The following is a 26,823-nucleotide window of genomic DNA, read 5'->3' as shown; positions in this document are numbered from 1 at the left end:
TGCTGGCTGTTTCCATTCTCCTTCTCAAGTCTCTGTCTTCAGCTCCATCACGGTGTCTTGTCTCTCTTCCTCTCCTTTGCTTAGCTTGTCATAACCCCTCTCTTGGTCTGTGTCATTTAGCTCTGCCCTGAAATTCCTTCTCCACTCAAAGCCCCCAGGTGGCTGACCCCACCTTCCTTAGCAAATAGCCTCACAACTCTCTACAGTTGCTCAGGCATGCCCCATGCATGGAGTTGGGGGTGGGGAGTGGGCAGGGGAGAGGAACTCACCACTAGCCCCAGCTGAAGCTGCTCAGCACAAACAGGTCTCTTTGAACTCTTTGAAGGCCAGATGAGGGAAACTTTTGTTTGAAAATCTCCTGCTAAGAAAAACCAGAAAAATAAGATGATTTTATCACCATATTCTAACTTCAGTTTGGATTTTCCTGGAAATTAAAGGAGACCTGTGTGAAGGTACCTAACACAGTGCCTGGTGATTAGCAAGTGGACACTCAGTAATCAGCGGGGCTACTTTTCTTCCTTCTGTTATGAATTGATGTGCTTGTTGCTTCCCCTATTTAGACCAGGCTTATGGTCTGGCTTTAACAACTTGTTTATACTGCAGATACTGAATCACAAATTAAGCCACTCTGAAGTTAGATAATCATCTCATTTCCTTAGCGTGGATTTATGTTTCTGTAAGCCTCTTTTATAAATGACTCTAATTATGAAAAGATCAATTTTTAATTTTATTATGGTTTTAAGAAGGTTATTAAAATATAGATCATCAATATAAATCACTAAAATTGATCAATCACTTACTATGCACCAAGCACCATTCTACTGACTGTACAGAAATTACTGTCCCATGTTGAAGTGCAGCAGTATGGGCTTATAAATCAGAGAAATCTGGGTTCAAATCCTGGCATCACTCTTGACTAATGGTTCAGCTCTGAGCAAAGTTACCTAATGTCTTTAAACCTCTGAATGATCTGAACCCTGGGGACAATAATGCCTGTCTCATTCGGTACATAGTAGCTTTCCAATACATTCTAGAAGTTACGACTATTTCCTTGAACTGTGAAACAAGAAAGACATTTACAGCTTTGTCCACCTTGCCTAGTATAACTGGTACACTACATTCAGAGTCACTTCAGTCCTCCACTTAATTTGTTCGATCTTTATCGTTATGTACTTAGGATAATATTAGATGTTAGCTGTTGTAAGCAGTGGAAGCACAATACAGAATACACAGAAGGAGTCCTGGTTTTCATGGAACTTACAGCTTCACAAAGAAATAGACATTAAGTAACCCTGAATTGACAAATAGACACATCATTTTAAATTGTGGTGTTATGAAGGAATAGTATGGAGCACAGGAAGGAAACGAGGGGAGGGAATATAATTTAAATGAGCATGTTGAGTGGGGAAGACCTTTCTGAGGACGTGACTTGAGGCCTAAAGGAGAAAGGAGAGAGTTAAGGGGCTGATGGAAGAAAGAATCCTGTCCCTGTGGGCTTCTGACATCTCTGGGGATCCTTTATACAGAGAAATGTTTATGGCTACTTTGGTTTGAAATTAATATTCAAATTATCAACAATGCAATGAAAAAACTTTGTTTTCAGTAACCCTTCAAATTGAACTTTTAAATCTTGATATACTATTTATAAATCTAAAAAACAAGAACAATTACCTAAATTCATACTTGACAAAAATATCCTTAAACAATCCATCCTATTTACAAACTCAGTTAATTAAGTTTCCTGAAACATTTAACTTGCATAAATAAACTGAATAAATTCAGTTTTCTTTATAAAGGACATGCCTGACAGGTCAAATTTGCAATTGTAATAGCCCCTTGTAAGTCCTTACATGATCCTGGAAATGTAATAAATTAAACATAAATGTTTAATTAAGCATAATGTGAATTGAGTTCTTTTACCCATGTGAATATTATTTTAAAAATTAATTATTCTCAAACTTCAAATATCAAGTTGAAGTGTGAAGTGAAAGTTGTGTCCAACTCTTTACAGTCCATGGAATTCTCTAGGCCAGAATACTGGAGTGGGTAGCCTTCCCTTACTCCGGAAGATCTTCCCAACCCAGGGATCAAACCCAGGTCTCAGGGAAGCCCAAGAATACTGGAGTGGGTAGCCCACCCCCTTTCCAGCAGATCTTCCCCACCCAGGAATTGAACTGGTGTCTCCTGCACTGCAGGTGGATTCTTTACCAACTGAGCTATCAGAAGCTTCCCTTGTGGCTCAGCTGGTAAACAAGTTGAAGATTAGTTACAAATCTTAAAGCAAAGACAAAAAACCTGATATGCCAGATTCTTTTAAAATTTTTGATATTTTAAGTAGCAGACATTGATTATTCTGAGCCATGGATGTATAGTCTGACTTATCTCATTTTCTCTACACTAAATGCTTAATCTTCTCAGGGTCAGAAAGTCACCTGCTGCTGCTAAATCACTTCAGTCGTGTCCGACTCTGTGCGACCCCGTAGATGGCAGCCAACCAGGCTCCTCTGTCCCTGGGATTCTCCAGGCAAGAATACTAGAGTGGGTTGCCATTTCCTTCTCTAATGCATGCCTGCATGCTAAGTCACTTCAGTCGTGTCTGACTCTGTGCAACCCCATGGACAGCAGCCCACCAGGCTCCTCTGTCCATAGGATTCTCTAGGCAAGAGTATTGGAGTGGGTTGCCATTTCCTTCTCCAGAAAGTCACCAGTGAAGCAAATTAACTTTCTCAGATCTAATAGGGTTTCCAGGGCTAAAACTCAAAGTCACAATACTATTCTTTACTGATTAAAAATCTAAGACTGGCACATGGGAGGCTTACACATATGTTCCATATGTGATGATTGTACTCAACCACAGTCAGATGTAGTAAAAAATGTATTAATAGAATCCCCACCCAATCCTGTGATTTGGGGCTTCTAATGACATCATTCAATATTAATTTTATAGTCAGTGTTGTCTCAATAAAGAAGTTGCAGCCTTACCTATTTGAAAAACACAAAACAAAAAACTCTTCTACCTTTTATCATCTGATTTAAATAGTTGAAATTCTAAAATACCATGCCTCAACCTCCTCTAAATTACATTTATCATTTTTCTGCCTTTTATTTATCATTATTGTAATGCAGATGGAATTCTGCCTTATTTTAACTGATCTTAAATTCATCATATACTTCTATCTGGTTCTTTTGTTACTTTTTTGAAGTCATTCTGAGAATGACTTCCACACGGATGGATTTTTAATTTATATTTAAACACAATATATTTTATTTATCACTATAATAAATAAATACAAAGCAACAAAATGAATACCAACATGATAGCAGGTAAAGGAACATTATTTAGAAAAAAAATCAATTTATGTTAATTCCTCCCTTTTTGAGTGTCATTATGCTGTCTTCTGGAGAAGGCGATGGCACCCCACTCCAGTACGCTTGCCTGGAAAATCCCATGGACGGGGGAGCCTGGTAGGCTGTAGTCCGTGGGGTCGGGAAGAGTTGGACACGACTGAAGTGACTAAGCAGAATGCTGTCTTCTCTTTTCACAACTTCAGTCTATTTCAGTGAGCTATAATCATTAGTCTTTTTTTAGCACCCATATTTCATAACTTAGCCAGTATGGAGGCCTCTTTAAATTGGTCCCCTGTAAATTTAACTCTGCCTCATTTATTTTGAAAAATTTCTTCTTTCTACAGCAAGAGGTCTTAGACGCATCTTGAAATTCCCTCCCACAATAATAATATTCATTAACAAATATTGAATGATAGACACAGTTTAAATTCACAGTTACTCTTGTTCCCATTAGCAATAGGCAGTTATATGACTTTGACTAGAATCATCTGTAATCATCCCTTGTTCTCTGTGGTTCATCCTTTTAAAAGACCGTTTTCAATTTAAGCGCGTTAATATTAATATTTTAAACACCTGGCCACGCTAGTTAGTGGCAGCTTTCTACTATAGAAGGTTAGGGGAAGTCCACATGAGGAGACAGGTCCCATTGTCCCAGGCAGGTATGAGTCTCATTCAGCCACCACTGGGCTCCTCCACCTGACTTAATGCCTGGTTTTACCCACACCCTTTCTTCCGCTGTCCACAAAAATAGTATTTCTGGTAATATTAGATTAGCTTCTTTTTAAAGGCTTGTTTTGGAATGAAAGTGTTTCCTTTTTCTTTTCTTCTCCTCTGTTCTATCGTCACTTCCTCTCTCTTTCCCGTACAACATTTGCTTACTGCTTAGGTGCTGTCACATCACACCATATGTTTATTTATTAAAAAAAAATAAAAACAATTTTTTGTTAAAGATTTTTTATGTGGACCATTAAAAAAAATCTTTACTGAGTTTGTTATAATATTGCTTCTGTTTTGTTTTTGGTCTTTTGGCCCTGAGGTATGTGAGATCTTAGTTCCCAGATCAAGGATCAAACCCACACACCCCTTGTATTGGAAGATGAAGTTTTAACCACTGAACTTCCAGGGAAGTCCCAAAACCATATGTTTAAATTACAGTGTTCATTAATTATGATTACTGTGTGAACATCTGATATTTTAAGGTCATTTAATGACGTGTTTCATGCAGACACAACAGGAAGGCTGGAGGCAGAAAAGGGCTTGGTGAATTTCAGCCGGGAAAGAAATCCAATGTGATGGAAGTTTAGTGAGTGAAGGAAGAATGAGGAGAATATGAGGCCCAGGAGGGTGTGGGGTGGGGTGATTAGTATACTGGTTGTTCCATTTACTCTATTAAATTACTGACTTTACTACAAGGTGGCATACTTTGGAGCTTCCCAGGTGGCTCGGTGGTAAAGAATTTGCCTGCCAATGCAGCAGACATGAGTCAACCCCTGACTGGGGAAGATCCCTGGGAGAGAGAAATGGCAACCCACTCCAGTATTCTTGCCTGGGAAATCCCAAGGACAGAGTAGTCTGGCGAGCTACAGTCCATGGGTCGCAAAAGAGTTGGACATGACTTAGCAACTAAACAGCAACAACAACATATTTAGGAGAATCAGATAAGTCAGTGTGAGTTTTAAGTTTGGAAAGGTGACGACACATGTAAGAGCAGGCAAATAAGATATTCCTGAGGGGAAAGATATGTGTATGTTTTAGTTGGGTTTAACCAAAGCTCAGGAAAGTGTTTATCAAAGATGATGACTTTTTAACCACATACATTTCATGGAAATTTTCAGGAAGTTAAACCATTCAAAATTAAGTGTGTTAAACCAAGTGTGTTTCAGAAAGTTGAAATATGGTAGAAAAATGAGATACTGGCTTGCAATTAATATAACTGTTAAATAAATCACTTGATATATTATTATAGTACATTATTGTTTATGTGAGTTAATCAGTCCCTTTATAAAATTAGTTCTGGAGTGTGTTTTTTTAAATGAAGGAAATGGAACAGGGTTTTTTTTCTGGAAACAAATGATATATAACATTAAATAATTATTTTTATTGCTCTTACAGGTGGTACCATAGGAATATCACTAGAAATCAGGCAGAACATCTTTTGAGACAAGAGGTAATTTATCCATGAATAATTTTGTGGATAGTTTCAAAATTTCTGAGAGAGGTGAATTATAAATACTCAGCTAAAAATGTTTTATTACTTCCTGATTTTTTTAGTTCTAAAATATTATTACAACTTCACTGGCACTATATTTTCTATTAAATTATAAACTAGATTAATTTGTATCAAATCATGTTTTCCATTGATTTTCACCACAATTTCACATATCCTTCTCCTGAAATGATTTCATCTCTAACATACCAAAACTGCTTCATTCACTCCAAAGTGCATTCTGCCAGAAGGGTCTCTAATTGAATTGCCTGTATACATTTGCATCAATGTCAGTCCAATAGATTCTCGGTCCTGAGCTTAGCTTAGACTCGTAAAAAGCATAGATACAGAAAAATACATGCAGCTGCACTTTCATTCTTTGGGAACAAAAGGAAGAGTGGAGCAGCAAACTTAGATCAAAACTGCTCATTTAGGTCAAAACAAAACAAAACTGAGCATAGTTTAAATTTCCAACTGACGGTAAGTATCAGCTGTGGGTAAATGCATAGTCAAAACTAGAAAGTAGCTGAGAAGTATGCATGTCATTATGACCCGATGTCAGATGCTGAGGAAATCTAGTAATATGAGTGAGAAAAAAATCAGTTCTGTAACTCAAAACTCAGTGCCAGTAATGACCTATGACACAGGGAAGATCCAGTTAGTATTTGGGGGATAGGCTGAGTACGAGGAACACAGACCTCTCAGGAGCTGGTGGAGATGGAGGTTGGAGGTCTGGCCCGGTCTCATTGGCTACAAGAAAAGGGAGCATGACGGCCAATGTGATATCTGCCTGGCATGGTGACATTATATATTAGCTGGTTCAGAACGGACAAGGAAGATGTAGTGATAAGCAGGCAGAACTGGAGAAAGGAAGTGGACAATTCAATCCACGGAAAGCAAGCTTGTCACAGGCAATATGGCCCGAATCACTGGGCTGGGCGGGTTCTACATGAGGTTCTGCATCTGAGAGGAAGCCAGAACAGGGTGAGAATCTGGCCTCCCTACCAAGAGTAGAATGGAGCATTTTGTAGCAAAACCTCCATACCCACAATCCAGATATCACAAATAGTAACACTGATCATAATGTTCTTCAATAAAATAAGACATTACAGAAGCTGTTGAGGCCCACCCTCTCCCTAATCTTTTTGGTCCTCACTTCTGAGGCAACCACAATAGAGGAGCATGTTCCCATTTTGTCCATGGGTTTATACTTTTATCACATGTATGTGTATAAACAACTATAGTGCTATTTTATGTGTTTTAATATTTGATGTCAAGGAGAGCACATATATGTTGATTTTTTTAACCAAACATTATATTTTCCATTTAATTCATAGGCATACACATGGATCAACACATACCTTCAACTATTATGTACTATTTCATTATGAGTACATAAAATATATCAATTTTATTGTAGATAAACATTCTAATCATTTCTAATTTTTCGCTCTTACAAACAGTGCTGCAAAGAACATCCTTGTGCATGTCATCTTGTATACAAGGGCAAGGGGTTCTTTGAATTACACTCCAAAATGGAATCATCTGGTCAGAGGATATGTGCAGATTTAACATTACTAGATACTGTGTATTCAAATCAGGATTCAGGTACTTAGATCAATTTATACTCTTACAGGGAGTGAAAAAGCTGGTTTCCTACAAGGGCTTTTCTCATGGCTCAGATGGAAAGGGATCTGCCTGTAATGCAGGATCCCTGGGTTGGGAAGATCCTCTGGAGGAAGGCATGGCAACTTGTTCCAGGATTCTGCCTGGGAAATCCCATGGGCAGAGGAGCCTGGCAGGCTACAGTCCATGGGGTTGCAGTCAGATATGACTGAGTGATTAACACTCACTCATATTCCTACTAACAGTGGGTAGTTTCCGATTCCCCCCCCCCAATTCATTGAGTGAAAAATTCTGTATTTTAAAATGTAATTTCTTTGGTAAACAGTTCAGTTGAAGTAACTTTCCATGTGTCTTTGACCAGTTGTACTGCCTCTGCTGTTACATGCCTGTTAATATCCTTCGCTCATTTTTCTATAATGTGTTTCGTTTTTTTAATACTGATCAATATGTGTTGTACTTAAGAAATATATATTCTGAATACCAGTCTTTTGGCATTATGTGTTACAATGATATTTTTTGGATTTCTGGCTTTTTGTAAACTTTAGAGTATTTTCGTATACAAAAATTTTAAAATGTTAATGGCAAATCTCAATATTTTCCTTTATGATTTCTGCTTTTTGTTTTGTGTTATTTACTCTAAGAGATTCCTCTCTCTTCTGAGATAATAAAGGAATTTTATATTTTTCATTAAATGTTTTAAAGATGTGCTTTCACATTGAGGTCTTTAATCTGTCTGAAGAATGTATGTATGATGTTTTAAATACATACATATCTTTCCTATATATCTTAAAATATTTGTATAATTTACATATTTTCCAATTTTTATTTTTAAAATTATGCCTGGTTTAAATTTTATTTGGTTATGAGTCATTTAAAATATATATTGCTAGTTTGGCTTTCCTCAATTTAGCATTTTTCCTGTTAAGTTCAAAGTGAGCCCGGCTTCTAATTTTCTGTTCTCTTTGTCTGGTTTTGGTATAAATGTTATCCTAGCATCATAAAATAAGTTGGAATGTGGGGTTTTTAATCTCTTTTTCTAATCTCTGAAATTGTTTATATTAGATAGATGTTATTTGTTTCTTGAAGGTTAGTAAAAGTTTCATAAAATAGTCTGGCAAAGACCACATCTACCCTTTTAAGAAAGAGAAAAATATACATTACTGCCTTCTCCACTTTGACCACTTTGAGTAAGTAAATGGAAGTTTTGAACAGACCATTTGCTGTATACTCATCGTGGATTATAATTAAGCCCTAGTTTTGACTAGCCTGTTTACCATATAGTGAGTTTTTGTACATTCCAGTTACAGAGATGTTCCCTTGAGATTTTGGTGAAATTTAAGGGAAGCAGAAATCTGCATTTGCAGTGAAAAATGATTGGTCTGTTTTTCATATTTAAGGGGCATGTGGCTATTTTCATGCTAATGTTGATATCATATGCATTCTTTTCATGATCTTCTTCTGCCGCTATAAACACATCAACAAAAAAGTCATTTTCAAAATGCAGTTTTTAAAACCTGGGCTTTATTAATAGTAGCAGTTTTGAATATGTAAGGTTAGTAGCTGCAGAAATCGAGCACTAGGTGGCACCCAGTTATCTTAACATTGGAGATATTGATATAGTTGTCAATTTTTTTAACTTATTTTTAAAATTTTTATTAGAGTATAGTTGCTTTACAATGTTGTGTTGGTTTCTGCTGTACAGCAAAGTACATTTTACTGTTTTAAACAATGAAGGTTTCTCTGGCTAGTCTCCCTTTTTAAGAAACTTTCTGAAAATATATGTTTTGTCTGTATGAACTTCAGAATTACTTTGCCTTGTTTAAGAAGTCTTCCTGTTGTTTGCATTAAATTTACAGATTAATTTAGGGAAAATTATTTATGCATTACAAATCAGTGTGTTTTGGGGACCAGTTTGTTCCAGGATGTATATATTAATTATTCACATAGAAAAAAATCAAAATTAGACCCAAACCTAAAGCAAAAGTTGATATTAGATGGATGAAAGACCTAATTAGAAAAAGCAAATGCTTTTGTATTTTTCAGGAGAATTTTAAGGTTTTCTTCATTTAACACATGCACGTGTATTTTTAAATTTATATTAAAATAATTTATCTTTTTGTTTCTATTATAAATGGGCATATCTTTTTATTTTTACTTTTGAAATCTCTTGATTTCTATGAATTAATTTTGTAACTGATGACTTTGATGAATTCGAAGTTTCTTTTTGATAGATAAGAAGTGGATTTAGTTAGAGAGAGACACACTCCACAGACAGAGTATGGGCCATCACAGAAGGCGAGTGTGGCTCAACTATTTTACTGTAGTAGTTTTTCAGTTGATGCTCTTAGGTTTAGGTACATAATCTTAGCAGTAGCAAACAGATTATTTCAACCCTCTTTTACAATTTTAATTCAGGGTTCTAATTTCTGCCTCGTTTAATGGCACTGGCTAGTTTCTTAGAACAGTTTTAAATACCACTGCTGACAGTGGGCATTTCTTTTTTCCTAATTTTAGTTAGAATGATTTCCACATAAAGCATGATACTGGACTTGGGACCAAAGTAAATAAGGGCTATTGTGTTAAAGAATATACATATATTCCTATTTTATAAAGAATAAAAAAACCTTGATAATAGAAATTGAAATTAAGTGCTTCTTCAACATCTATGGAAATTTAAGTGAGATTTTTCTTCTCAGATCTATTAAATGTTGACTCATCTTAATAAAATTCTTAACGTTACATTACTTTTACATTCCTGTATGTAATCCTTCTTGGTTATGGTGTATTATTCTTCTGTTGTGCTACTGGATTCGGTTTGTTAATATTTAGTTAGGGTTTTTGCATTGATACGAGTGAAGACTGGTTGGTAATTTTCCCTTTTGTGCACAATCTTTGCTATGTTATGGTATGGATATTGAGCCTACTTTTTTATTGAGCCTATTTTTTCTTTTCATATGCTCTGGAATTATTTAATTGATCTATCTTTTTTTTGAAAGATTTAGTAATATCACAGTGCAATGTAGTGCTTTTTAATGTTGAAGCTGTTTTAAAACCTTATCTGCTTTTCAATTTATTAGGTCTATTAAGATTTTTAGCTTTTCTGAAATCAATTTTGACAAATTTTATGTTTTGCTAGCTACTTGTCCATTTTATTCAAGTTTTCAAATATATAGAGCCAAGAAGATTTTTTTTTCCTGAATCCTTGTGACATTTTTAATAGATTTCCTCCACTATTTATTAATTAGGTTAACTAGTAGGTTACCTATTTTATTGTTTTTCCCTAGACAACCAGACTTTGAATGTAATTACTGTCTATCTATATTATATTTTTGTTTTTATAATTTATTATTTTCTGCTTTTGCCCTTATTAATTCTTTTCTTCTACTTTACCTGAATTTATTTTATAATTCTTAACCTAACTTCTTGAGTTGGATATGTTTATTTTGTATTCTTCTCATTTATTGATATAATAAGACTGTGAATTTATTTCTGAGTATTACCTGAACTATATAGCAGAGGTCCTAATAATTAGTGTGTCTGTATTCTAGATTTTTTCATTTGTACTTGAATTTCCTTTTTTATTGAAACATGGTTGACATGTTTCATGTCAACATATTGTTACATGGTAAACATATTTTATTAGTTTCAGGTGTATGTACTGCATATTGATTTGATATTTGCATATATTATGAAATGATCACTGTAAATCTAGTCACATTCTGTCCCCATACCGGAGAAGGGAATAGCAACCCACTCCAGTACTCTTGCCTGGAAAATCCCATGGATGGAGGAGCCTGGTAAGCTGCAGTCCATGGGGTCACCAAGAGTCGGAAATGACTGAGTGACTTCACTTTCACTTTTCACTTTCATGCATTGGAGAAGGAAATGGCAACCCGCTTCAGTGTTCTTGCCTGAAGAATCCCAGGGATGGCGGAGCCTGGTGGGCTGCTGTCTCTGGGGTCACACAGAGTTGGACATGACTGAAGCAACTTAGCAGCAGCAGCAGCAGCAGTCCCCATACAAAATTACTACAATATTATTGACCATATTTCTTATGTTGTATATTACATCCCTGTGGCTTATTTATTTTCTAACAGGAGGTTTGTAATTCAATCCCCTTCACCTAGTTCATGCTCCCTACCACCCCCTCCAGTTGGGCAACCACCCATTTGTTCTCTGTATCTATGAGTCTGTTTTTGTTTGCTTTGCTTTTTAGATTACACATATAGGTGAGATCATATGGTATTTGTCCTTCTTGGTCTGGTTTATTTCACTTAGCATTATACCTTCTAGGTCTGTCCATATTGTCACAAATGGCAAGGTTTCATTATTTTTTATGGCTAGGTAATATTCCATTGTATATGTACACCACATCTTCTTTATCCGTTCATCTATCAGTGGATACTTAGGTTCCTTCCATATCTTGACTATTGTAAATAATGCTGCTATGAACATGTGTCTTTTCAAATTAATGTTTTTGTTTTCTTTGGGTGAATATGCAGAAGTAGAATTGCTGGACCATGTGGTTGTTCTATTTGAGGAATCTTCATGCTATTTTCCATAGTGGCTGCATCAATTTGTAATCCCACAAAGAGTACACAAGGGTTCTCTTTTCTCCACATCCTTGGCAACACTTGTCTCTTTGATGACAGCCTTTCTAACAGGTGTGAGGTAATATCTCAAGGTGGATTTGATTTGCATTTCCCTGATAATTAGCGGTGTTGAGCATCTTTTCATGGGTCTGTTTGCCAACTAGATGTCTTCTTTGGAAAAATGTCTGTTCAGATCCTCTGCCCTTTTTTAAACAAAATTGTCTGTTTTTTGATGTTGAGTTGTATGAGTTCTTTGTATGTTTCAGGTACTAACCCCTGATCAGATATATCTTTTGTAATATCTATTCCCATTCAGTACGCTGCTTTTTCATTTTGTTGCTCATTTCTTTACTGTGTAGAAGCTTTTTAGTGTAATGTAGTCTTGTTCATTTTTGCTTGTTTCCTTTGCTTTGTTTCCATTGTTCCTTGTCTTCCTTTTGAGAAGACAAATCCAAAAAAAATGTTGCTAAGACCAACGTCAGAGAGCATACTGCCTATGTTCTTTTCTAGGACTGTGATGGTTTCAGGTCTTACATTTAAGTCTTTAATCCACTTTGAGTTTATTTTGGTACACTGTGGGAGAAAGTAGCCCAGTTTGATTCCTTTGCAAGTGGCTGTCCAGTTTTCCCACTGCAGTTTATTGAAAAGTCTGTCTTTCCCCCATTGTGTATTCTTGCCCTTTTTTGGGTCACAGATTATTTGACCATAGAAGCATGGGTTTATTTCTGGGCTCTCTACTGTACCACTGGTTAAAAACTCTGACCAGAAAAGGCTTGTCTCTTGGTAAGCATCTGGAAGGAGGAGACAATGTATTATGTTCCTCTTGAGGGGTCACATCATGCTGTTAGGGTTGTGCAGTTCTCACCAGTACTTCATAAGTGTAAATGTTCATGAGTTTGACAAGATCTGAGATATTTTCCTCTGCATGAACATAAGCAAACTTAATAGAGGCAAAGATTTTTTTGTTTGTTAATATCAAACAAACCAGACCAAGCAGTCCAACCTTCAAGTTTATTTAAAAGCAGTTTCAAAGAATGTCAAAAGTATTAGTTGCTAAGTCCTGACTGACTCTTTGCGACCCCATGGACCATAGCCTGCCAGACTCCTATGTCCATGGGGTTTTCTAGACAAGAATACTGGAATGGGTTGCCATTCCCTTCTCCAGGGAATCTTCCTGACCCAGGGATTGAACCCAGGTCTCTCACATTGCAGGCAGATTCTTTACCATCTGAGCCACCAGGGAAGCCCAAAGAATGTCATTGGGGATCCAACTGATAATGTAAACATCAACCTTACTATAATATTCTTACCTCTTGCCATGTCTCCCTGTGTTTCCTATATCCCTGCATGCATGCATGCTAAGTCATTTCACTCGTGTACAACTCTGCAACCCCATGGACTGTAGTCCACCAGGCTCCTTTGTCCATAGGGTTTTCCAGGCAAGAATATTGGAGTGGGTTGCCATGCCCGTCTCCAGAGGATCTTCCCGGCCCAGGGATTGAATCTGCATCTCTTGTGTCTCCTGCATCGGCAGGCGGATTCTTTACCACTACTGCTGCCTGGGAAGCCTGTATCCTTAGAGCAAACAAAATGGTTCTCCTTGCTCTTCTCTCAAGACTTCTCCAAGTCTATTCTCTTTCCATCTGTGTCATAAACTGGTCTTTTTCCCCATTCCTCAGATTCCTAGATGTATTTCTCCCTGCCTCCCTAACCCCCACTTGCCATATTATTTCTTTGCCTGTAAAGAAAAATCCTGTTCATCTGTCTCAGAGTTCTTATTCATCAGCTCTTTTATCTATTACTTAATCAGTATACAAAAATAACTAAATGGTGGGGTACAAGGTTATCAAATGCAGTATTAGAAAAATCATGAGCGAAGTTTTAAAATGCTCATACATTGCAGATTCTTAATCCAATTTTATTTTATTTTTTAGGTATGACATCTAAATCTGTAAGAATTTAAGAGATAAGATTGTGTGTACTTATAAAAACAATATCATCCTTCTATAGTAGTCAGTATAGCTTTAGTTTTCATTATGGAGATATTTGTCTTTCTTCCAAATAAGGAATAAACATGTACAATGAATGAATTGTTTTGCAGTCTAAAGAAGGTGCATTTATTGTCAGAGATTCAAGACATTTGGGATCCTACACCATTTCTGTGTTTATAAGAGATAAAAGGTAAGCAATTGTGATTTTGGTCACTTTAGAAATAACAGTCACTAGGATAGTCATTGTTAACGAGTCACCATCACATATTACCTACAGAGAGCTCTCTTGAATGCAGAAAGCTTCCTGTTTCTTTCTTCCTGAGAATGTTCTTTGCCTATGGGTTCTCGTGGTCCCCCCGGGGTGGGCTGGCAGTGACTAAGAGCATTGTAGGTATGTTTCACATTTCTCTCATGGCTTCCTGAAGGGATTAAGCCCCACTTGCCCATAACAAACCTGCTCATCAAGACACCCTCTGGTGGTTTTCCTCCTTTCTTTGTCTCACATGTCTCACAGTGCATTTGCTTATTCACTGGACTGATACCTGATTCAGTAGATACTTATAAGTATCCATTACGAGCTGTACATTTTTGGACACTAGACTTGTCACCTAGACATCTTTGGCTGAAGTTATATTTGATCTAAGACCCTAATACCATAGCTGTGGAATTTTCCCAGCAATGGTGAGGCACCTGTTTATTGTAATCCTATCTACTTTTCAGTGTGTAGTGAGGATACAAGGTTTTGAAGTCGAGTCCTGTTGCTTAATGATTGACTTGGTTTCAAAGTGATCTTCTGCTTGTTTATGAACTCACATTTTATTGGTTATAGAGATATGGAGGCTACCATCAAGCATTATCAAATTAAAAGGAATGACTCAGGACAGTGGTATGTGGCTGAAAGACACCTGTTTCAATCAATCCCTGAGTTGATATGGTATCACCAGCACAATGCAGCCGGTAAGTTGAAAGATTCAGGCTGGGAGAGTTGGGGAGCCAGGCCCCAGGCAGGTTATGTGTCTTTGGTCAGACATTTAACAGGAACAAATATCCCTGTAGAAATGTTAAAGAGCTTGAAATACAACCTGTCTTATGAGTAGTTCTCCTACTCAGGAGAGAAGGAGGAGATGTTTTTTTGTTTTTCTAGTTAGAGGGGCAAGAGGTACGTTGATTTTTCACATTTCTGCCAGTTTAGAAAAAAGATACATGACAAAGATTCAAAAAGCCATTTAGTCACTATACGTTTGTTCTTGAAATTTACATGGTGCTAAATGTAATAAAATTTCAAATGTCTTAAAGAATCATGCTTTTTTTTCCTTTGCCCCTATAAATTTGCTCTCTAGACAGTTACAGTAGAAAATTACCCTTAAATGTCTCATTCTCTGTATTTCCTGTTTGGAGAGCAGGCATAGTCTTTCACAGTTATAATCTGACTTAAGTATACCATACCAGAGGCATATTTAACCCCCTCCTCTTGCTGTTATTTGCAATGATGGCTACTTTTGCAAGCCTATCATCTGTGGAAAGATGTAAGATTCCAGAAAGTTCCATCACAGTTACAATCACAGCTCTGACCTTCAGCCCTCATTCAGTCTATTCTGGACTACTCTGAGTCCAAGGGGAATCTCTTTACCTCAACATTAGAGAATTTGGAACCCAGTGCAACTTTCATATTGTTTTGATTTCTTGATGCGCAGTACTTTTAAAGATTTTTCTCATGAAAAGTTGTGTTGACAAAAAAAGAATCCCTTTTGGAAAGCAGTCACTTTTCCATTACACTGGTTTTTTATATTAGGAATAAATCCAGGGAAATTTTATACACTTATGAGCTGAGTCCACCTGGATACTCCTGGTGGTCACTGGGCCTTTAGTTAGAGAGGAAGTGGCAACGTGTTTGAGTGAGGCCAGTGAGGACGTATTTGTGGCCAGAGATAGAAACCCTTAGAATCAGATCAGGTCTGAGTTTTCTTCTTCACTCTTCTCTTTCCTCTTTCTTCAAAGAAGAAATTTAAGAAACTGAGTGTCTGTGGTGGTGAGGTTAAAAAAAGTACTGAGGCAGATCAGGATGTGCTAACCTAAAAAGTTGTTGGTGATAAATTGTTTATAAAGGAAAAAAAGTGCAAAACAGTATATTTATAGCCTCACTTTTGTAGAGTAATACACATTCATACAGGCATGTGTGCCTAGGAAAATTCTGTTAAATTTAGATAATAATTTTTTAACTAATAACATGATAACAGACTATAAACTGTTAATGTTTACCTCTGAGGAAGGAGACTGAGGGTAAGGAAAACTTTTATTTTCTGCTTTATAGCTTGCCCTAGTTTTTTTTTTTTATTACAATATACATATACATAAATTATTCTTACAGTGTATGAAATACCATACAGATAACTTTTAAAATTAAAGCTAGATCAAACAATAAGAAGATGAAAGACAGGAGTTGAAAACTTATAACTATGGCTGCTGTTAGAGAGAAAAGAAAGCAGAAAAGAGATAAGACAAAGAGGAAGAAAAATGATAAGAGGAAAGGCATGGGATCCAGAAGCAACTAGTATTTATTGAAGACTTACTTTGGGCCAGACCCTATTTATGTCTATTTATTTATTTAATCCTCAGAGAAATCTGATGAGGTTGATACTGTTGACATCTCCATCTCCCAGATGAGGAAACTCAGGCATATGTTGTGCTCAAGGTCACACCATTAATAGGCATTTGAGCCAAGATTTGAAACCACAGAAATCTATGAAGCCACTGGAGCCATTCAACCCTCTGGCTCCACAGTCTGTGTTTAATGACTGCTGTCTTTTCCAGAAAGAAGCAAATTAGATTATTGGAGAGACCATTTTAGAAGAGGCTTGAAACCCATGACTAGCCCATCTACTTTTTGACTTCTGGTCAGTTATGCTCATAACAATCCATTTCCTTACCAGAAGTAAGGACAGTGCAGAGAGCGACAGGCTTTTTTTGTTTCTATCAGAGAGATACACTGTCACTAAACTATTGGTAGTCATTCACAAAACAAAAATGTTTGGCAAGCAAAAACTTTGAATTCAGAGGGAAGTGTTAGGTGTTAAAGCAGTTCCTCTTGTGTTTTTTATTTGGATCATGTGTTATGGAGTCCCAACTCAGTGAGGACTCTAACCCCAACTAGGTCTTCAGAGTCACTAGTAAGCATCCTTTCTTCTGTTCAAATTTCTACCATTCTCCTCAAAACCCTCTTTCCAGTATTATCCACTGCCCATCAGCAAATTGCCTTTCTACTTCACTAAGAAAATTGAAATCTAAGCAGTATAAACTATGTATAAAATAAGCTACAAGGCTATATTATACAACATAGAGAGTTACAGCCAATATTTTATATCTATAAATGGAGTATAACCTTGAAAAATTATGAAACACCTTATTGTACAGCTGTAACTTATATAATATTGTACATCAACTATATTCTGTTTTAAAAAGTTAAAAGAACATCAAAGTCACCAAAAATGAGCTATCTCAATCTCATCCTTTTGCTTGCCATGCTCTTACCCTCATCTCACTCCCTCCAGCATATAGCATATTTTTCTATAGTGAAATCTTGGAAATAATTTTAAGGTCGATTCATAGTCATTGATGTATATTGATTATATGTTGAGTGTAAGAAGCTTATAGCAAAACATTGACATTTCCATGAAACATACATATGTGTATATACGTTCAAATTCACATATAGAGATTTTTGCAAAGATGGTCACAAAAATGATAACAAAGTATCTCTGGATACTAAGATTTTGTAAGGGACCTTTTAATTTTTGTATTTTCTTGGATTCTTTAACTTGTGTTCAATGAGCATACGCTATATTATGAAAAGTCTTTTTCAAATAGGAAAAATAACCAAACAGACTAACTGTAGAATGCTTTCTCTGGCTGATCTGTTTAGGGAATGGTTCCATCTTCTGGTATATTTGGCTTTTTCTCTTGTACCAGGAACTAGAACTGAAATGCTGGTCTCTTTTTCTCCCCAGGACTCATGTCCCGTCTCCGTTACCCAGTTGGTCTGATGGGCAGTTGTTTGCCAGCCACAGCTGGTTTTAGTTATGGTAAAGTATGCATGCGTGCTCAAGTAAAAATCAAATCAAGAGTCTATCCCAAGTTCTATGTTCTTTGAATTCTCAGCTCTTTTGAGATGTCTGTCTTGATATATGTTTTCTCCTCAACGTTTAAATCTCCTTTCTGAGATTTAAATGCATTTAAATGCATCTCATAAGGGCATTTAAACTTTGGGGGGAAATGTTTCACTTTTGCTTTAAATTTCATTATGCATTGTTTGGAACCTCTTTGATAAATTCCAATTCTTTTTATTTGAATGATTGGGTTGTTGCTCTCTGGTTATGTGGGTGACTGGGAAATGACTTCTTCCCAATGGGACCTACTAAAACGAACTGCGAAATCTGTCCTTTTCACCTTTTCAAATAGAACTTGGGTGAAGTTTGATTTGAAGTATTTTCTAGTGAATGTGGTAGTTACGAATCTATGAGAATAAATAAGAGCCAAAGAATCTTTCTTTCTAATTTGGTGATATTTTATTTCCTTAAATTTATCTCATTATGGGGACTAAGAATATGCTTAAAAAATACACACACACACAATTATTGTGTAGCAGGTGCCCAGGACTCAGTCTCTGAATTGGAATGGAAAGGTGATTCCAGAGTGTTATGTGTGCTTAGATTATTTCTCTACCCCATAAATACTACATGTTTAAAAATTCTATCATTAGCAGTTTATCTAAGTTAAATATGGTCCTCATTCATTAAAAAATAAACTTTTCAATATTTAAATATCCTTAACAGTATATAGCTCATAAATCTAGAGTCTGATTAATTTTGTCTCATTTTGATTACTTTATATAAACGAAGTTCAACACCGTGCATCCATGCCTGGCTTCTCGTGGTTCACTCGTGGTGTCGGATGTGGTTGGCTCATCTGTGTGGCGCTGCACTACTGTTTTGTGACTATACTGCAATGGGTTTGCCCATTTTTCTTTATATAGCCATTTGGGTTGTAACCAACTTTTGGCTTTTCTAAATAATATTATTATGAACATTCTTGTATGTCTTTTGATAAAGTTTAATCACATTTATGGCCAGACAATGTTGGATGTATACTTAGAAACAGATTTGCTGGGTCACAGAGTATGCACACACTCAGATTTAGTCAGTTTTCCAAAGAGCTTATCCCAAATTATAGTTCAATCAGTGACACGTGTGAGTTTCAGCTGTTCCGCATCTTTGTCCTTGCCAGTGTTTCATATTCTTGCGGTTTTTGTTTGTTCTGGCTTGGTTTTGGTTCACATTTTAGCCAATCTAGTCTGTGTGTGCATATCTCATTTTGGTTTAAATATGCAATTTCCTTGATCAACTTTTCATAGGTTCAGTTGCCATTTTGGGTATTCTCTTTTGTGAGAGAAAACTCTATTCAAGTTTTTATTTGACACTTAAAAATAGGATTATATGCCTTTTCCTAGTTGATTTATTCTTATTTTGAAAAGGAATTCTTAGGTAGGTTATGTATTTTAAGAAATATCTTCCCCCAGTCTGAGGCTTAACTTTTCATTTTCTTAGTGGGCTATATTTGATAAATTAAGATTTTATGAAGTATAATTTATCAATATTTTCTTCTATGATTATATTCTGTTGAATAAATCTATGCCAATCCCAAGGTCATGAATATATTCTCCTATGTTACTTAGCCCGATACAAGGGTCCATTAGTCCTTATAATTCTTTTTTTGGGGGGTGGGGTGGGTAGGGGAGAACATGCTTCACAGCTTGTGAAATCTTAGCTCCTTCTCCAGAGATTGAACCTGGGCACTGGACAGTGAAAGCGTGAAATCCTAACCACTGGAGAGCCAGAGAATTCCCTTCGATTCTTTTAAATGCATTATCTTAAAGTTCCAGCAGATGGTGGCATTGCTATATAAAAAGGGATACTAAAAAGTTAAGATTTGATTCTCAGTTTTCCAAAGTATTATTTTAAAAATAGTCCCTGCCGATTATACAGAGTGAAGTAAGCCAGAAAGAAAAACACCAATACAGTATACTAACACATATATATGGAATTTAGAAAGATGGCAATGACGACCCTGTATGCAAGACAGGAAAAAAGACACAGCTGTGTATAACGGACTTTTGGACTCAGAGGGAGAGGGAGAGGGTGGGATGATTTAGGAGAATGGTTTTCTAACATGTATACTATCATGTAAGAACTGAATCGCCAGTCTATGTCTGACGCAGGATACAGCATGCTTGGGGCTGGTGCATGGGGATGACCCACAGAGATGTTATGGGGAGGGAGGTGGGAGGGGGGTTCATGTTTGGGAACACATGTAAGAATTAAGGATTTTAAAATTAAAAAAAAAAAAACTGAAAAGAAAAAAAAATAATAAAAAAAAATAAAAATAGTCCCCCCTCCCCCACTGATTTGCTTCTATATGATGAGACATATTCACTAATGCAATTCTTATTTCAAACGTACACTTAGATATAGGTTAGAATCTTAATATTGAAAATATTTATGATGAATTGATTAGACTTTTTGCAAAAGAGAAAGGGCAAAAAAGCCCTTTAGAGGTGGGAGTGGCAGAGGAACTGTAAAAGAAACTGGGATTGGGGTGAGGGGAGCCCAGGTTTTCTCTGCCTCACAAGTTTACTTATCAGAACAAAAAGAGTCTGGGGACATACATATTTAGGTCCCACATCTGGTTTTGGCAGGTTTAGTTTAGAAAGACACGGAACTGTGTTTCCTTCTGGGTCTCTCAGGAAAGAAAAAGCCTGTTTTGATACCCATAATTTCTCTCTAAGTAAGTGAGGTTTGTATCTTTGTTTATTTTTACTTATTTTATGAAAATGTGTTTATATGGCACGGCTCAACATACAAAATTTCTTAAGAAATTATTGCATTTAAACTTGAATTCTGGAATTACACTTTTAAGCCACAATGATAGTATTAAAAATGGTAACAGACCTTTTCTACTCATTTGTAAATGTTTTCGACCTCTCTGAAAAATAAAAGAAAACAGGTTGAGATAATTCCTAGATCTTTTCTAGCTCTAAAATTTAACTTTTCCTTACTTGTAACATGGATATTTTACTTTTCCAGAAAAGTGGGAGATAGATCCATCTGAGTTGGCTTTTGTGAAGCAGATTGGAAGTGGTCAGTTTGGAGTGGTCTATTTAGGCCAATGGCGAGCACATGTCCAGGTAGCTATCAAGGCCATCAACGAAGGCTTCATGTCTGAAGAGGATTTCATTGAAGAGGCTAAAGTGATGATGTAAGTATACACAAAACCCAGACAAATAGGCACAACATCCAGGTGTCATGGAAAGAACATGGATCTTGGAGTCACAAGTGGATTTGTGTCACAACTCTGCCCAAGCTAGTTGTGGGACCTGGGCAAATTATTTGACTTCTGTGTGGCTTGAGTTGTTTCATTTTTCTAAGCTTCAATTTCCTCACCTGTAAAATCTCACCTAGAATCTCTATCAGAAACAAGGAAGTAGAATTTAAATCCTTCTTCTGAGATGTTTAAACATAATTTGAGCAATTTTTGGGAAAAAATATTTCACTTTTTTTTCAAATCTTATTATACATTTTTAGGAGCCCTTTCGATAAAGCAGGTGTAAGATGATGGTGAAAGGGGTGATAGCAGAGATGGAAAGAAGGGAATAGTTTCAGGATACATTTTTGAGATAAAATTATCAGGACTTGCTGATAAATTAGATGTTGCAAATCACTTAAGGAGACTGGGGGACCAAAAAGTGAAAACCAAGGTCTTGGGTGCACTATTAGGCAGAGAATGGCACCATTTACTGAAATGGAAAAGACCTGCTGAGGAATAGTTTTAGAGGAAAAATGAGTAATTCTGCTTTGGACATGTTGAATTTGAGAAACCTATTGGGTAGCCAAGTATGACCAAGGGTCAAATGCATGAGTCTAGAGTTCAGCCTGGTCACCACAGATGACATTAAAAACTCTGAAACTTGATCTGATCACATGGGAAAAAAGCACAATAGGAAGAGAAGAAGACTACAGAGTTTGAAAATATTTAAGTAACAAATTTACATAAATATGACATGTTTGTTCTACAATGAATCATATGCATTTTTCTAAGATGAGAAAGAAATGTGTATTAATGGGTCCTAAAGTTACAGCAAACAACAGCATTCTTTTTCTGTTTGCATCTTTCTGTGACCTTGAAAAATATTTGTCCTATTTGTTAGACTGAACCATATAAGTGAGGGTTTATTTATTTGTTCTTGCCTTATTTCTGATAATTTTTTCTGATAAACTTTGGCTAGTGATCTTACTGAGCAAATACAGTGTAATGTTCTAATTCTCAAATGCTTACATGTGACTATCAATTTGGCAGCTTTCTCTTGGAAAATTAGTTTTCCATCTCAAGAATTGCCTTCCTGCCATTATTCTGCACACATGTAAGCTGCATCCCCTAAGTGAAAACACACTTCATGAATTAGAAACGTAAATCAGACAAAATCTACACATATAATATGTACGTGTGTGTGTGTGCTCAGTTGCTCAGTTGTGTCTGATGCTTGCGATCCCATAGACTGTAGTCTGCCAGGCTCCTCTATCCATGGGATTTCCAGGCAAGAATAACTGCAGTGTGTTGCCATTTCCTACTTCAGGGAATCTTCCCAGGATTCGGTCTCTTGTGTCTCCTGCACTGGCAGGCAGACTTTACCACTAGTGCCACCATATAATACCTATATCTACAAATTAAAGTCATGTATAGGTGCTTGAATATCTTTACCCCTACTAACTGGAGTGTTTCTGTTTGCTCATTATATGGGAATGTATCAATCACTCATACATGTTGTTTTGATATAATTAATCTCCCTGATTCATTGATCTTGTATTATCTTTATGAATGGAAAGAAGTAACATTTCAAGGTATTTTTGACTAACAAAATGTTAGTTAATTATACACCTCCTAAAATTACAAACATTAATTTGAATATTCTATTTCATATTCAAGTTGGCATAAAAGGGCTTTCATTTCAGTTCAGTCCCTCAATCGTGTCTGACTCTTTGTGACCCCATGAACCACAGCACGCCAGGCCTCCCTGTTCATCACCATCTCCCGGAGTTCACTCAGACTCACGTCCATCGAGTCCGTGATGCCATCCAGCCATCTCATCCTCTGTCGTCGCCTTCTCCTCCTGCCCTCAATCCTTCCCAGCATCAGAGTCTTTTCCAATGAGTCAACTCTTTGCATGAGGTGGCCAAAGTACTGGAGTTTCAGCTTTAGCATCATTCCTTCCAAAGAACACCCAAGACTGATCTCCTTCAGAATGGACTGGTTGGATCTCCTTGCAGTCCAAGGGACTCTCAAGAGTCTTCTCCAACACCACAGTTCAAAAGAATCAATTCTTTGGTGCTCAGCTTTCTTCACAGTCCAACCCTCACAACTATACATGACTACTGGAAAAACCATAGCCTTGACTAGATGGACCCTTAGTCGGCAAAGTAATGTCTCTGCTTTTGAGTATGCTATCTAGGTTGGTCATAACTTTTCTTCCAAGGAGTAAGCATCTTTTAATTTCATGGCAGCAATCAGCATCTGCAGTGATTTTGGAGCCCCCAAAAATAAAGTCTGACACTGTTTCCACTGTTTCCCCATTTATTTGCTGTGAAGTGACGGGACTGGATGCCACGATCTTAGTTTTCTGAATGTTGAGCTTTAAGCCAACTTTTTCACTCTTCTCTTTCACTTTCATCAAGAGGCTTTTGAGTTCCTCTTCACTCTCTGCCATAAGGGTGGTGTCATCTGCATATCTGAGGTTATTGATATTTCTCCCGGCAACCTTGATTCCAGCTTGTGCTTCTTCCAGCCCAGCGTTTCTCGTGATGTACTCTGCATATAAGTTAAATTAGCAGGGTGACAATATACAGCCTTGACATACTCCTTTTCCTACTTGGAACCAGTCTGTTTTTCCATGTCCAGTTCTAACTGTTGCTTCCTGACCTGCATATAGGTTTCTCAAGAGGCAGGTCAGGTGGTCTGGTATTCCAATCTCTTTCAGAACTTTCCACAGTTTATTGTGATCCGCACAGTCAAAGGCTTTGGCATAGTCAATAAAGCAGAAACAGATGTCTTTCTGGAACTCTCTTGCTTTTTCCATGATCCAGTGGATGTTGGCAATTTGACCTCTGGTTCCTCTGCCTTTTCTAAAACCAGCTTGAACATCAGGAAGTTCACGGTTCACGTATTGCTGAAGTCTGGCTTGGAGAATTTTGAGCATTACTTTACTAGTGTGTGAGATGAGTGCAATTGTGTGGTAGTTTGAGCATTCTTTGGCATTGCCTTTCTTTGGGATTGGAATGAAAACGGACCTTTTCCAGTCCTGTGGCCACTGCTGAGTTTTCCAAATTTGCTGGCATATTGAGTACAGCACTTTCACAACATCATCTCTCAGGATTTGAAATGGCTCAACTGGAATTCCATCACCTCCTCTAGCTTTGTTCGTAGTGATGCTTTCTAAGGTTCACTTGACTTCACATTCCAGGATGTCTGGCTCTAGGTGAGTCATCACACCATCATGATTATCTTGGCCATGAAGATCTTTTTTGTACAGTTCTTCCATGTATTCTTGCCACCTCTTCTTAATATCTTCTGCTTCTGTTAGGTCCATACCATTTCTGACCTTTATTGAGCCCATATTAGCATGAAATGTTCCCTTGGTAGCTCTAATTTTCTTGAAGAGATCTCTAGTCTTTCCCATTCTGTTGTTTTCCTCTATTTATTTGCACTGATCCCTGAGGAAGCCTTTCTTATCTCTTCTTGCTATTCTTTGGAACTCTGCATTCAGATCCTTATGTCTTTCCTTTTCTCCTTTGCTTTTCACTTCTCTTTTTTTAGTCATGTATTTACATGTATCCATTCTCCCTCAAACTTCCCTCCAATCCTGGTTGCCACATAACATTGAGGAGAGTTATCTGTGCTATACAGTAGGTCCTTGTTGGTTATCCATTTTAGATATAGCAGTGTGTACGTGTGGATCCAAACTCCCTAACTATCCCTTCTCCCCATCTTTCCCAGCTGGTAACCGTAAGTTCATTCTCTAAGTCTGTGAATCTGTTTCTGTTTTGTAGATAAGTTCATTTGTATCATTTCATTTCCTTAAACAAAAAATTTTTAAAGTGTATTTTATTTTTGGCTGTGCTGGGCCATTGTTGCTGCTCGGGCTTTTCTCCAGTAACGGTGAGCCGGGGCTGCTCTCTAGCTGCGGTGCACGTGATTTTCATTGCGGTGGCATCTGCCGTGTGGAGCACAGGCTGTAGGGCGTGCAGGCTTCAGTAGCTGTGGCTCCCAGGCTCTAGAACAAAGGCTCAGTAGCTGTGGCAAACTAAGCAACTAGGCTTAGTTTCTCACGGCATGTGGCATCTTCTCAGATCAGGGATCAAACCTGCGTCTCTTGCACTGGCAGGTGGATTCTTTACCACTGAGCCACCAGGGAAGCCCCTCATTTGTATCATTTCTTAAAAACTTTATTTTAGTGTATTTTAGTAGGTGATATTCAAGGACACTGTGTATGTGTGTGTGAAAAGAGAAAAAGAGAGGAGAGAAAAGTTCAAGCAGCTGAGCACAAATGTTTTAGTTCTCTAAAGTGAAATTTTCTTTAAGTTATCCAACAGTTCAAAGCTCATTTCTATGAGGTGTCATAGCCATCACCTTTTAAGAGACATAAAATTATGATATGGGTGTGTCTGTGTGTATGTGTGTGATTACTAAATACATAGAAGAGTTTCATGTCAGTAAATGTTTTTCAGTCTTCAACTTAATCTAAAAATTTCCTTTAAATGCATTTATTAGTTATAATTTAAGTTTCTTTTAAAAATTCACATCAATTGCTCTTTCTTCCCTCCGTCTGTCCCGAATTTTTTGTCTAGACAGCTGTGATTGGGGAGGTTGAAACTCAAGGACCAGGAACTGGGCAAGGAGTAGCAGTAAAGAGGAAACAAAAGGCTTACAAAATGGGAAAAAGAAAAACAGAATATGGACTATCCTGTGTGTACCACAACTTAGGAAGTAGTACCGCATAACCTCTTGACCCCACTCTCTCAGCACATAAAGTGGGAAGGAAACTGTCCTACTTGCTCTGTGGTTGGGTTAGTTTCAGTCATAGCTTGATGATGAACATTATATGGAAATGGTAAGTATCACCAGTTGAGTTCAAACACTTGAAAACACAAAAGTGATTTTGCTCATGGGTCTATGCTTTCTTCAACAGGAAGTTATCTCATTCGAAGCTGGTTCAGCTTTATGGAGTGTGTATACAGCAGAAGCCCCTTTATATTGTGACAGAGTTTATGGAAAATGGCTGCCTGCTTAACTATCTGAGAGAGAGAAAAGGAAAGCTTAGCAAGGAGATGCTACTGAGTGTGTGCCAAGATATCTGTGAAGGAATGGAGTATCTGGAGAGAAACTGCTTTATCCATAGGGATTTAGTAAGTACAGAGCAAATTTGCTATTTTGTGAAGGACATGATAAGTTAGGACTTTCAGTACTTTGAATAATGCATCCTTTGGCTTAATTTTAAAACATTTTTCTAGTCATGTAATTTGTTGAGAAATGTAGATTTATTTTCTATTGCCTACTGATGCTGTAACCAAGTAAGATGTTACTCTACATATGTCTTGAACTAATTATTCACCAACAAATGAACTAAACTACTTTCCCTCCCTCTCTCCCCCTTTCTTCTTCCTTCTCTTATTGCCTTCTTTCTTTCTTTCAGCCAATAATCAAATACATATTAAGTGCCTATAAATGACAAGCTCTCTGCCAGGTGCTGGAGGACCATGCTGAAGCACCAGCCCCAGTGGGTCTCACCCAGGGGGTGAAACTGCCTCCGAGTGGAGATGGTTTGGTTCTTACAGCAGCATAAAAGCACTACTGGCATTATTGAGAGGGACTCGAAATGTTAAACCATTCTGTTCTGTATCACTCAGAACAACCCTCCAAACAAAAAAGATCAAAGCTTGTTTTACCTCAGAAGCAAATA

General features: G+C 37.1%; 1 protein-coding gene across 3 annotated transcripts in view; it reads left to right on the top strand.

The window, feature by feature from the left end:
- The window catches only part of TXK (TXK tyrosine kinase), a 61,606-nt gene that overhangs the window by 26,027 nt on the left and 8,756 nt on the right, over positions 1–26,823 (top strand). For all 3 annotated transcript variants that reach the window (XM_069593081.1, XM_069593079.1, XM_069593082.1), the window contains 6 exons: positions 5,461–5,515; positions 13,874–13,953; positions 14,593–14,720; positions 17,768–17,842; positions 20,900–21,071; positions 26,053–26,269. In XM_069593081.1, coding sequence (XP_069449182.1) covers positions 5,461–5,515; positions 13,874–13,953; positions 14,593–14,720; positions 17,768–17,842; positions 20,900–21,071; positions 26,053–26,269 — 727 coding nt within the window. The remainder of the gene's footprint in view (positions 1–5,460; positions 5,516–13,873; positions 13,954–14,592; positions 14,721–17,767; positions 17,843–20,899; positions 21,072–26,052; positions 26,270–26,823) is intronic.

Source organism: Ovis canadensis, chromosome 6, assembly GCF_042477335.2.
Source record: "Ovis canadensis isolate MfBH-ARS-UI-01 breed Bighorn chromosome 6, ARS-UI_OviCan_v2, whole genome shotgun sequence".
NCBI classification, from domain to species: Eukaryota; Metazoa; Chordata; class Mammalia; order Artiodactyla; family Bovidae; genus Ovis; species Ovis canadensis.
The sequence above is the reverse complement of the archived record's forward strand: the minus strand, read 5'-3'. Positions and strand labels throughout refer to the sequence as shown.